Here is a 10,706-nt window from a genome sequence, read left to right on the forward strand (position 1 = left end):
CCCCCTCCTCCCCCACGCCCCAGGCTCCTAGTCTAGCAATAAACTTTCTGAAACACTCTCCCACCCTTTTCTTTGCCGGGAATTCATTGGAGTCTCCATCAATTAAGTCTTGTCAACATGGAATAAGCAGGAGAATCTTTCCACAGAGCCTGGCTCCTACCCACCCCCCCAATCCCCCACCCTGCCCCAACAGGATTTCCAGGAGGGACTATAGGAGGCAGGGGTGGGTGCAGACAAAGAGGCTCTTGGGAGGTGGGGGAGGCTGTAGAACCACTCGGAGCAGAGCAACTGGCCCCTTTCCTGAGAATGTCTCCTAACTGCAAGCTCTAGCTCCATTTCAAGAACAACGCAGGAGGGAATGGTGTCAGGGGGAAATGCTGAACACTGGTCTGCAGAAGGCTGTGGATGACAGTGGGAGCCCAAAATCCATGTGCACGTCCTTAAATCCACATGAATTCAGCCTCTGGTGAATCCCGTACAAACAGAGCACTGGAAAGTGAATGCTTTCCTGTCAGCAAACAGTGTAAAGTCAATGCGGTTCTGTTAAAATGTAGCAACTTAACATCTCTCCGTTTCTGTGTTTAATATGTTCCGCTTTCTGCTCCACTGGCTTGTCCAGTCATTGCTGTTTGTTTCCCGTTTGTGTTCTGTATGCCTTTCTGTTTATGACATCCAGCACAGGTAAATCTACAGAAGCAATAACTGGATTAATAATGATTGAGTGGCATGGCCAGGGAAGTTGGGGGGTGGGGTGGGGTGGGGAGCTAACAACACTGAGAACAAGGAGAGAACTCCTGCAATTCATTGTGGTGATGATGGCGTAACTCTTGGCAACACGATGGAAGGATTAAATGTTAGTGTATGTGAAGCATATGACAATAAAACTATTAAAACATTTTTTAAAGAAAAAGGCGAGGGGCAAAATGGATCACAGGCGATAAAAAGAAAGAGAAGAGTTGGTTTTAAAGCTTCCTCCCCAAGCCCAGGGAAGGGGATTCTACACACTGCTTCTGCTCTCGTGACAGAACAACACTCTGGTCGTTGTTTTCTGAGCATGACCAGTATTTTTAAATGACCTCTCCACAGTATTAAGGAAATTTAAACGTGTTAAGACATTACAGAAACTCAACAGTACAGAGAACAATGACTCATGCTTTCTCCACTCAAAAATAAATGCTTTCAAATCATAGTTTGTTGAATTTTCTTCCAACCTATTTGTTGGTACATGTATTTCCACTCTTTGGGCCCACACTGTCCGTGTGATTTAGCCTGCTTCTCTTTCCTCGCGTCACATCCCGCTGTAATATTTTCCCCATGCCTTTGACATATTTTTGTAAACCATTAAAAGGTATGCACGGTATTATAGGGCATAAATGCATCCTGGTTTGTTTAATTATCCCTCCATTAATATACATTTGGGGTATTTCTATTCATCATCATGATAAATAACACTATTGTGTTAGGCTGGGCTTTCTAGAGAAATAGATCTAGTAATGCTCACATATGTGTAAGAAAGAGCTTGATATTAAGAAGTCATTATGTATCGAGAAACTATCTCCTCTCCGCTCAGTCCAACTCAAGTCCACGAGTCAGATATGAGTCCCTAAGTCCTTTTTCAGATTCACACAACCACATGCAATGATGCAGATGCAGGAAGATCACAGGCTGGTGGGTGTAAAATCGTGTGGCTTGAATGGCAGTGGACGCATCTACAGGGCTCTGGCAGCAACCAGGGTCCCCCAGTGGGAAAGTGAAGGTAGAGAGAAGAGGAGGTTCCCACGGTCCTCCTTAGGAGAAGACCACGCCCACTTTTATCTACCTTCAAGTTGACATGAACGCATGGAACCACCACAGCTATTATGCGAGTGGGCAATCAGGTGAAGTAGTGGTCCTTGCTGTGGTATTATGAACGTACCTCATTGCTGTCAATTCCGAACCCCCAGTGACCCTATCGTAGTGCTGTTATTTCAGACCTGTGGGAGGGTGGAGGGAGTCCTGGTGGCATAATGGGTTACAGGTCAGCGGTTCAAATCCACCAGCCGCTCTGTGAGAGAAAGATGAAGCGTTCTATTCCCATGGAGATTTATACTCTCAGAAACCCACAAGGCCAGTTCGTCTATGTCTTATAGGGTCTCTCGGAGTGAGATCTGACCGGATGGGCATGAGGGGAGGGTGGGAGAGAGGCAGGAAACACTTTCTCTTGGTTTTCTTCTCGCGGTGCGGTGGGGCTGAGGGTGGCAGGACAGCAGGCATCTGGTTTTGGCATGCCTGACTCTCCGGAGAGAAAACAGATTTTCATCTCATAGGTCATCCTTTCCAGGCCAGGGCCGTCACACAGGTAATAACTCCACTCTGCAGCTGAGCATCATTCTGATACTTCGAGGTGTGTCCGGTGCCACTTCCTTCCTTCATGCATTCATTCACTCATTGAAAGAATTCACCATCAACTTTGCATCGGTCCTGGCGACGGGAGCAGATGTCTGTTCGCAGAGCACTGAATACGTGCAGAGAGGAGGCATGCGTTCATGGAACATTCCCACGTGCCTTGAACAGGGATGCGAGAGGGTGGAATGGACCTTCTGAAGAGGAGCACAGAAGAGGGTCCCTGTGCGATGCAGATCCTTCCAGCGACAGGAGGTGAGATGTGAGCTGAGAGAGTGGAGTGGGAAGTAGAGAGTGGCCTGTGCAAAGGCTGTGAGAGGACAGGAGGATGTGCTGACCTTGGCCAGTGGCTGTCTCTGCTGCACGGTGTGTTCACATGGTGGCCATTCCCAATGGTGCAAATGGGTCAACCTGTTCGGCTGCTAAACAAAAGGTCAACGGTTTGATGTCACCCCAAGGTACCTCTAAAGCCAGATCTTGGTGATCTGCTTCCCAAAACCAGCCCTGGAAGCCCTCCCAGTTCTCGGGCACACAAGGAGTCAGCATTATCTGGACACTAAGAAGCACCTCATGATTGTTTCATGGAATCCCACAAGCACTACCACTGCCATTATCCTCACGTTACTAATGAGAGGACACGAAGACATAAGCCGGTTGAGTGACTGGCAGGTTACGATCCGATTTTTCAGTGGAGGTGTCCACCTTGAGTCCACCCTGTTCTGTACTGGCCCTGCCTGTTCATGGGTGTCTTGGCTGAAGGTTTCCACCTGCTGTTTTCTTTCTGAGAATATGGAGCAGGCAGTGACTTTTCCACCCTACATACTAGCCAAAGGATCCCTGGTGCTGTCTGATAAGCCTTGGACTGCTCAACCCGAGGTGGGTGGTTCGAACCCACCAGCTGCTCTACAGGAAGAAAGATGAGGCTGTTTGCCCCCACAAAAATTTACAGCCTCAAAAATCCTACACAGGGTCTCTGGGAGTTGGAATTGATTAGATGGCAGTGGGTTTGGCTTGGGACATGCTCTCCTGTGGAAGGCCTGCATGATGCAGATGACACAACCTTGAAGCACGTGCTGATGAAGCTCAAGATCGCAGCCTTCAGTGTGGATTCCAACTTAATATAAAGGAAACGAAAATCTTCCCGAGTGGACCAATAGGTAACTTCATGATAAATAGAGAGAAGACTGAAGCTGTCATGGATTTCATCGATTGGATCACAATCAGTGTTCTTGGAAGAAGTGCTCACCAGATCAAACAGTGAGTGAATCTGCAGCACAAGGCTTAACTTAATTTTAATGTCTTTCAAAACCCTTCTATTGGGAGCTACTACAGGTACCATAGCATTCCATCGTTCAGTCATATCAAGCAGTGGTGTACAATTGCGACTGTAATCAGTTTCAAAACCTTCTCTTCCTTCTTGAACTCCTTGATATCAGCTCCCCTTTACCCTCCCCCCACCTCTCCCCAACAAGATTTCTTTAGTGCTGGAAAGCTAGGATGTTACTCTGAGGTCAGAGGTGCCCCTGACCCAGGCCATGGTGTTTGGAATCGCCTCATATGTATGTGAGACAGCTGGAGTTGGATAAGGAAGACACGAAGAAGGCATGCTTTTGAATCGTGATGAAGACTATGGAAGCACTATGGGCTGCTAAAAGAACACACAAATCTGCCTTGAAAGAGAACCAACCAGAGTGCTCTGCAGAAGCAAAGAGGGTGAGACTTTGTGTCGCGTACTTTGGACATGTGACCAAGAGAGACCAGTCTCTGGACATCATGCTTGGTAAGGTACAGGGGCAACAGGGGAACCAAAAAAAAAAAAGAAAAAGAGAGGAGGGCCTGGCAGAGATGGACGGACACAGTGGCTGCAACAATGGGCTGGAACATAAGGACGATTTGAGGATGGTGCAGCACTGGGCGGTGTTTCGACTGGTTTCTTGATGGCACGTAACAACAACAACCAGTCCTTATATACCTTGAGTCATCGCCCTTGAACATGCTGTCACCTGAAATGCAGGCCTGTGCCCTGGAGCCACGCAGCCGATCTTGTCATTCCAAGTTGGGTGAAGAAATAGAACTTTATTCGATGGTGCCACCAGCAAGGAGACCAACCGTGTTTGAGATCAGAATCCAGAAAGAATACATACTTTTACTTTGGAATTTTCACTTTGGGGAATTAGGTATAAATGTTTTTACATTAACTCAGGGTTCAGGGTAACCACGAGGAAACAATTGTTGACTGGGAACAAGCAAACAGAAAGGGAAATGGTGGTAGTGAGAAAGAGAGAGCGCAAGAGAGAGAAGCCAACAGTAAGATTTCTTTAGTCTTAGGCCAGTCTCAAGATGTCTTTGTTGAGCACTGTGATGGCAGGGCCTCACTATTAATCACTAACTAAAAACCCCCCCAAAAAACCCCAACTCCCTGGCATCAAGTCAATATGACTCATTGTGACCCTAGGCCAGTGAAGAACTGGCCTTGTGCGTTTCTGAGACTAACTCTGTACGGGAGGAGAAGGACAAGGAGTGGCTGGTGGTTGCTCAGTGGGAAACCACTATGCCAGCAGTCCTCCCTCAATCACGAACAGTCAGGTCAATAAGGGAAGACGCTCAGAGTCCCCGGCCCTTCCAGGTGACATCTGCATGGAGCCTGTTTGTCTGTGAGCAAAGGAGAAGATGTAAAAATCCCACAGATACTGCATTTAGCAAGGGGTCCCCCCCACCCACCCAACTACCGTAAGTAAAATAACTTGGGGTACAATAATATTAAGAAAAGGCCATCGTGTTTGGTCTAGCTGAGAGTCAGGAGGATTGACTCAATAGCCACCACCGTGGAATCAAACCTCCCCCCCACCCCCATGGATTTCAACATCATGAGGATGCAGCAGGACTGGACCAAGTTTCACTCTGGTACACACAAGGTCGCTGATGTGTTGCCCTTTAATTTGATGGCAGCTAACAACAATGTGTAGTCACTGCCTAAATCAAGCTATGGAACATATCTGATAGCTCCCTAAAAGGGGTCCCTTCCCATTTAGTACCCCAGCCGTCACCAGTCTTGCCACCCAGAAATAGCTACCATCCTGCCCGCTCACATCATGGATTCATTTTGTTTGTCCTTGAATGGGCTCGTGCACACGAAACCGTATGGGATCGACTCTTATACATGGAATCCCAAAGGTATGTGCTTTCGCATCTGGCTTCTTTGTCTCAGTGTTTGGTTGATGACAGGCAGCCCTGTGTGGCCTGTGGCAGTAATGCGCTCTGTTCTGGTTTTGAATGTGGTTCTATTGGATGGATCTACCTGATTTTATCTGGCCATTCTGCTCTTGGTAGATTTGGGCTGCTCTTCATTTCTTGGCTTTGATGAAGAAAGTTGCAGTGAACGTTCTCGACATTTTTTTTTTTAACTGTCAGGAGCACTGATTTCTCCCAGGTCTTCCCAACAAGTGGAATGCTGACTCCTCAAGTAGGTGCACACATGACTTGGGTCGATTCTGGCAAATGCTGTGGTTGTACGCACGTCCGCTCCCCACACTGCAGATGAGAATCCCAGGTGCTCCACACAGGATGGAAAGCTGGGCTCGTCACCTTTCATTTTTGCCATGACACAAGAGTCACAACCGCCGAGGGACAGAGACGACAACAGCAGAGACAATAGGGACCAATCAGCCCACTGCTACCCTGGGCTTGCTTTTTAAGTTTTTGTTTCCCTGATGAGTAACGTACGCCAAGCTTTTTGGTTGTCTTTGCACAGTTTTGCTACTTGTAAACAGTTGTCGGCTCCGTAAGGAGAAGGCTGTCTACAGGAAGGCAGGAATGGGGGCAGAGCTTACACTTAGTCCTCAACTAAGGTGCCCCGGTGGGGCGGCGGTTACACGTCGGGTTGCTATGGGCAGTGCGTTGAGTCACTCAACTGGTCTGCAAACACCGATGGCCAAGACGAAGTTGGGAAGTCAGCAACAGGCCGCTCTGTGGCCGTTGTTCAGGATCTTATAGTAGGCTCTGATTGTCAGGGACCCCACGTCCACTGGAAGCACCGTGCCATCCCCTGCCATCCTCACAATCATCCCTACATTTGTGCCCGTTATTGTGGCCCCTCCTTCCGCCCCGCTCTCATGAAGTACCTTCCTCTGTTCCCTTGACCCTCCACTTTACCAAGCATGCTGTGCTTTTTCAGAGAACATGCCCAAAGACTGTGTCTGACAAGCCTGGATTCCAAGGAGCCTTCAGGCTCCACCTCCCAAGACAGATTGGACCATGTTGCCGGCATTCTTTGCCAACGCCGCGGTAGTTCATATGCATCGCTCCTTCTAAGGCCTTCCTAATTCGCCATCCAGCTTTCACGTGACTATGAGGGGACTGAACATGCCAGGGCTGTGGTCAGGTGCATCCCGTCACGTTAGCACACTTTATTTACTAAAATTCATCTCCACCTCCAATATCATCTGGGCGGTATTAGTGATTGGAGAGCTTCTCTTCTTGTTCCTGGCCTCAGGCAAGTAACGTCGATCCTCGGGAGAATCTGAGCCTCCCCTGGTGACGTTGAGTGGTGTCCAAGTGCTAGGAACTGTGCCCCAGAGACATGCCCCCACAGGTGAAGCTCAGCTTGGCTTCATCATCTGCGTCAATACAAGGAGACACGACTGCACTGGCCCTGGATGGAAGAAATGATACATCTGAATTGTGGCCTTGCTGCCAGTCCGAGCACCTTGCGAGTGTCACCTTACTTAAAAAAGACTGCGAGGGTGATGGTGTGATGGCAGCACTCGCCATGGAAGGAGGAGGGTTGGTCTTGGTTATCTCGAGAGTCCTTGCACCTGAAGTCCCACAGCGGGGCCTCCAGCTCCCTGGGCTTCGCTCTCCCTTCCTCTCTGCAGAATGAAAGGAGGGCATTTGGGAAGCATGCTGCTGCTCTCTGGCCCGCCACATGCAGAAGAGATGTCACCTTTTTTTTTTTTAACCAGCCCTGGACTTTCCTGGAAGTAAGCCCAGGGTAGCGGTGGACTGACCCGTCTCTCTTGTCTCTGCTGCTATCGTCTCTGTCCTTTGTTAGATTTTCATCCTCAAAGGCAAGTTCTTTGGTGTACGCTCCTGGTAGCCTCACTTCTGACACAGCTTGTAACATGATTGTGGTTGTTAGCTGCCGTGAGCTGGCACAACCCGGCTGACTGTGGGGAAGCAGATTGCCAGGTATTTCTTCCTAGTCTTGACCTGGAAATTCTGCTGACACTCGTTCAGCCTCACAGCAATACCCAAACGTCCATCCCCTTACAGACGGGTGGTGACTGTGGGAAATTGGCAAGGGCGGTTCAAATCCACGGCTTACCCAGGAAGCCAGCGTGTGATTAGTGTTCTGTGGCTGTGTGACAGTTACCCACAGAACATAGCACCTTCCCATATCACATCAAGCAGAAAAGGATGAGCTGTCATCAGCACTCCGTGGACGGCTGCCACGGTCCAGTTCCACCATCTTTCAGCGTCTGGAAGGTGCCATGTTTGGGTAGAGTCAAAGATGGCCGTATCTGGGCTTTCGGATGATCCTTTGCCACACAGCCCCAGTTGGTCCTTTCAGTTATCATTGTAATTCTCAAATCCACTTCTCAACACAGCATCCTGGCTTTTGCTCCAAGGGGGTGGGCGAGGTCAAAGGCGGCCTGTGAGAGATTTGCTGGGCTGGGAGCCTTGTGGTCCCCCGCAGTGCCATGCTGGGCTCTCATCAGGCATGGAGCCCTGCAGGGAGAAGCTCGCTCTCGCTGCACTCCGCTCTAACCAGAGCTAATGACACCCCAGGCTCCACTGAGTCTCAGAGCAGCAGAGACCTGCGTAATCCCAGAGCTCAGGTGTATGTCTCAGAAGATTAATCACGGCCCCTACTCTCGCCTCTCTCCGCCGGTTCAGTTCTTGGCAGAGCTTAGCCTCATGCATAGCCCCTAAGGAACCATGAACCCAGTTACTATCTCCGTAGATTTACGGAGGTAAATCTCCGTAAGGTCTCTCCTGGATTTCATCTTCAGAAAAACATTCAAAAGCAAAACAAAAATGCACAACAATAATAAAGTCAAACAGATAAAATCCTCAATTGGAATGAAAGCAGAAAATATTAAACGTTTTAGAGATCAAATGACAGGGTGCTACATTTTAACCTTACTGCTTCTGCCACAATCCTCTTTCCAGTGCCCTCTGCATGTTAGCGAGGCTGTTCACGTCCCGGGTCTCTAGCAGAGGGATGCACCAGAGCCTTAGTTTAAATAATGCATTCCCCCTTCGTTTTTTTTTCTTTAATCGAAACAACCTTAAAATGGATCAAAAGGGATATCACATGATAAGATATTACATTTTAACTACATCCGCATAATCAACAACAATGCTCTCTGTTTGATAATAAGTCTATTTGTATCCTTCAACTATGATCAGAGGGATTCTCCGGAGGCTTAATCCAGGTGTGAACCCTGCAAATGGATTTTGGGCTTCCGCTGCCTTCTAGAGTCTTCTGAAAATGAGGTGTTCACAATTTTAGCTCTGATACCCTTCCTTTCTTCAGATTTGGATTTCATTATTCACCATCCTTGGATCACACAGACTGGGGTGCTTCCCCACAGCCAGCCCGGTTGTGCCAGCTCACGGCAGCTAACAGCCACAGTCATGTTACAAGCTATGTCAGGGGTAAGAATACTGGGAGCGTACACCAAAGAACTTGCCCTTGAGGATGAAAGTCTAACAAGGGACAGAGACGATAGCAGCAGAGACAATAGAGATGAGTCAGTCCACCGCTACCCTGGGCTTGCTTCCAGGAACGTCCAGGGCTGGTTAAAAAAAAAAAGGTGACATCCCTTCTGCATGTGGCGGGACAAAGAACAGCACGCTTCCAAGAAAGCCCCAATTATTGATTATTAATAGTATGTCTTTAATGTACAACTTTTGTCCTCGAAATATATTAATACTAAAAATGTATCTCAAGCTTAGAAATCTTTCATCCATCAGAATGCCACAATTGAAAAGACCAAAGAGCACCTAGTGAGGATGGGGCAGATAGAAACAGGCACGCTCACAGTTACAGGTGGGCCCACAGAAGCAGGAATGGGGGAATGGGCACCTGATTGGGACATGTCCAGTATGAGATAGAAGGGCTTACAAGATTGTTCCAGGGCCTTCTGCTCAAGGAAGTCAGGGCACGGCTGATAGGGCTTGACTCGACTCATGACTAGCTGACCCCGTTTGTTCTCAGGGCAGTGACCTCCATCAAGGACACGCCTAGGTAAGCCTTTAAGAGAGATTGCACCTCCCTGGGAGGGCTGGAGAGGAGTGGAGGTCGTCTCCTGTGCTATGCGCTCGGCCTGAGGTCGTGGCTGTCTACATTCTTGGTTCATGATGGGAGAGAATTCAATGGAGACCAATCTCTGTGAGGACTCTACACGTGGATTTGGGGCTGTCACTTCCATCCATGGTGCCACAACAGAAGGAAACCCTGCCGGTCCTGCCCCATCCTCACAATTGTAGTCCTTGGTAAACCAGGGTGCTCAGAATGTAAGTGCGAATCCAATGTGCTGCGAATAATAAACCCTATCAAGTTCATGGTAAACACCACTGTTGGCTGCTGTGAGGTTCTTCTTGGGAGGGGCAGGTCAATTTTAATTTTTAAACACCAATGGAGGTCTTTTGTCTGTGTTCATGTTTGTTCCTTTTTGCTACCTTCATGACTGGGTTTTCCTTGTTAGCAAAGGTGGCCTTGGCTGGTCTCGGACCAGTGCCTTCTCCCAGGTACTGACTGCTTTTCTAAGAGCCAGCCCATTACAGGCTTCTTCCTTCACGTCCCCTAGGCATCAGCAGTAACCGGCTGGGCGTCTGCGGCTGGATCCTGTGGTCCCTCTCTATGCTGTTGATGATCATTACCTTCCCCATTTCCATATGGATGTGTTTGAAGGTAATGCCTTGGGAAATAAAGCAGGCTCTCCTTAAGAGCTGATGAGCCATTAAGACTAAATGTTCTCTCTTAATTCCTTAGATCATTAAGGAGTATGAACGAGCTGTTGTCTTCCGACTGGGACGCATCCAAGCCAACAAAGCCAAAGGGCCAGGTATGGCAGCGGGGCTGCTCCTAGAGAGATAAGTGGGACACCTACCACCAGGCTTTCCCCTGGTGGTGCCTACTGAGAGTGTTAGGGTTCTGGAGTGGGCTGTACCCCGATTCTTTGCTTCGCGTGCTGAAAGAATTCTTGCTGGAGCCTGTTTGGTACTTCAAGTGAGTTTTTATGAAGGAAAGGAAAAGTTTCAGGTTTTACAGTTGCAAAAGGGCACCCACTGTTTCTGGAAAGCATGCTGAGCCTCGT

The 10,706-nt window shown here is 48.6% G+C and overlaps 1 protein-coding gene across 1 annotated transcript in view; it reads left to right on the forward strand.

The window, feature by feature from the left end:
• STOML3 (stomatin like 3) overlaps positions 1-10,706 on the forward strand; it is a 31,356-nt gene that overhangs the window by 7,643 nt on the left and 13,007 nt on the right. Inside the window, exons 2-3 of the mRNA XM_004711232.4 lie at positions 10,197-10,300; positions 10,382-10,454. Coding sequence (XP_004711289.2) covers positions 10,197-10,300; positions 10,382-10,454 — 177 coding nt within the window. The remainder of the gene's footprint in view (positions 1-10,196; positions 10,301-10,381; positions 10,455-10,706) is intronic.

This window comes from Echinops telfairi, unplaced genomic scaffold (genome assembly GCF_000313985.2).
Source record: "Echinops telfairi isolate 266 unplaced genomic scaffold, ASM31398v2 ScPeMD7_11;HRSCAF=52, whole genome shotgun sequence".
NCBI lineage: Eukaryota > Metazoa > Chordata > Mammalia > Afrosoricida > Tenrecidae > Echinops > Echinops telfairi.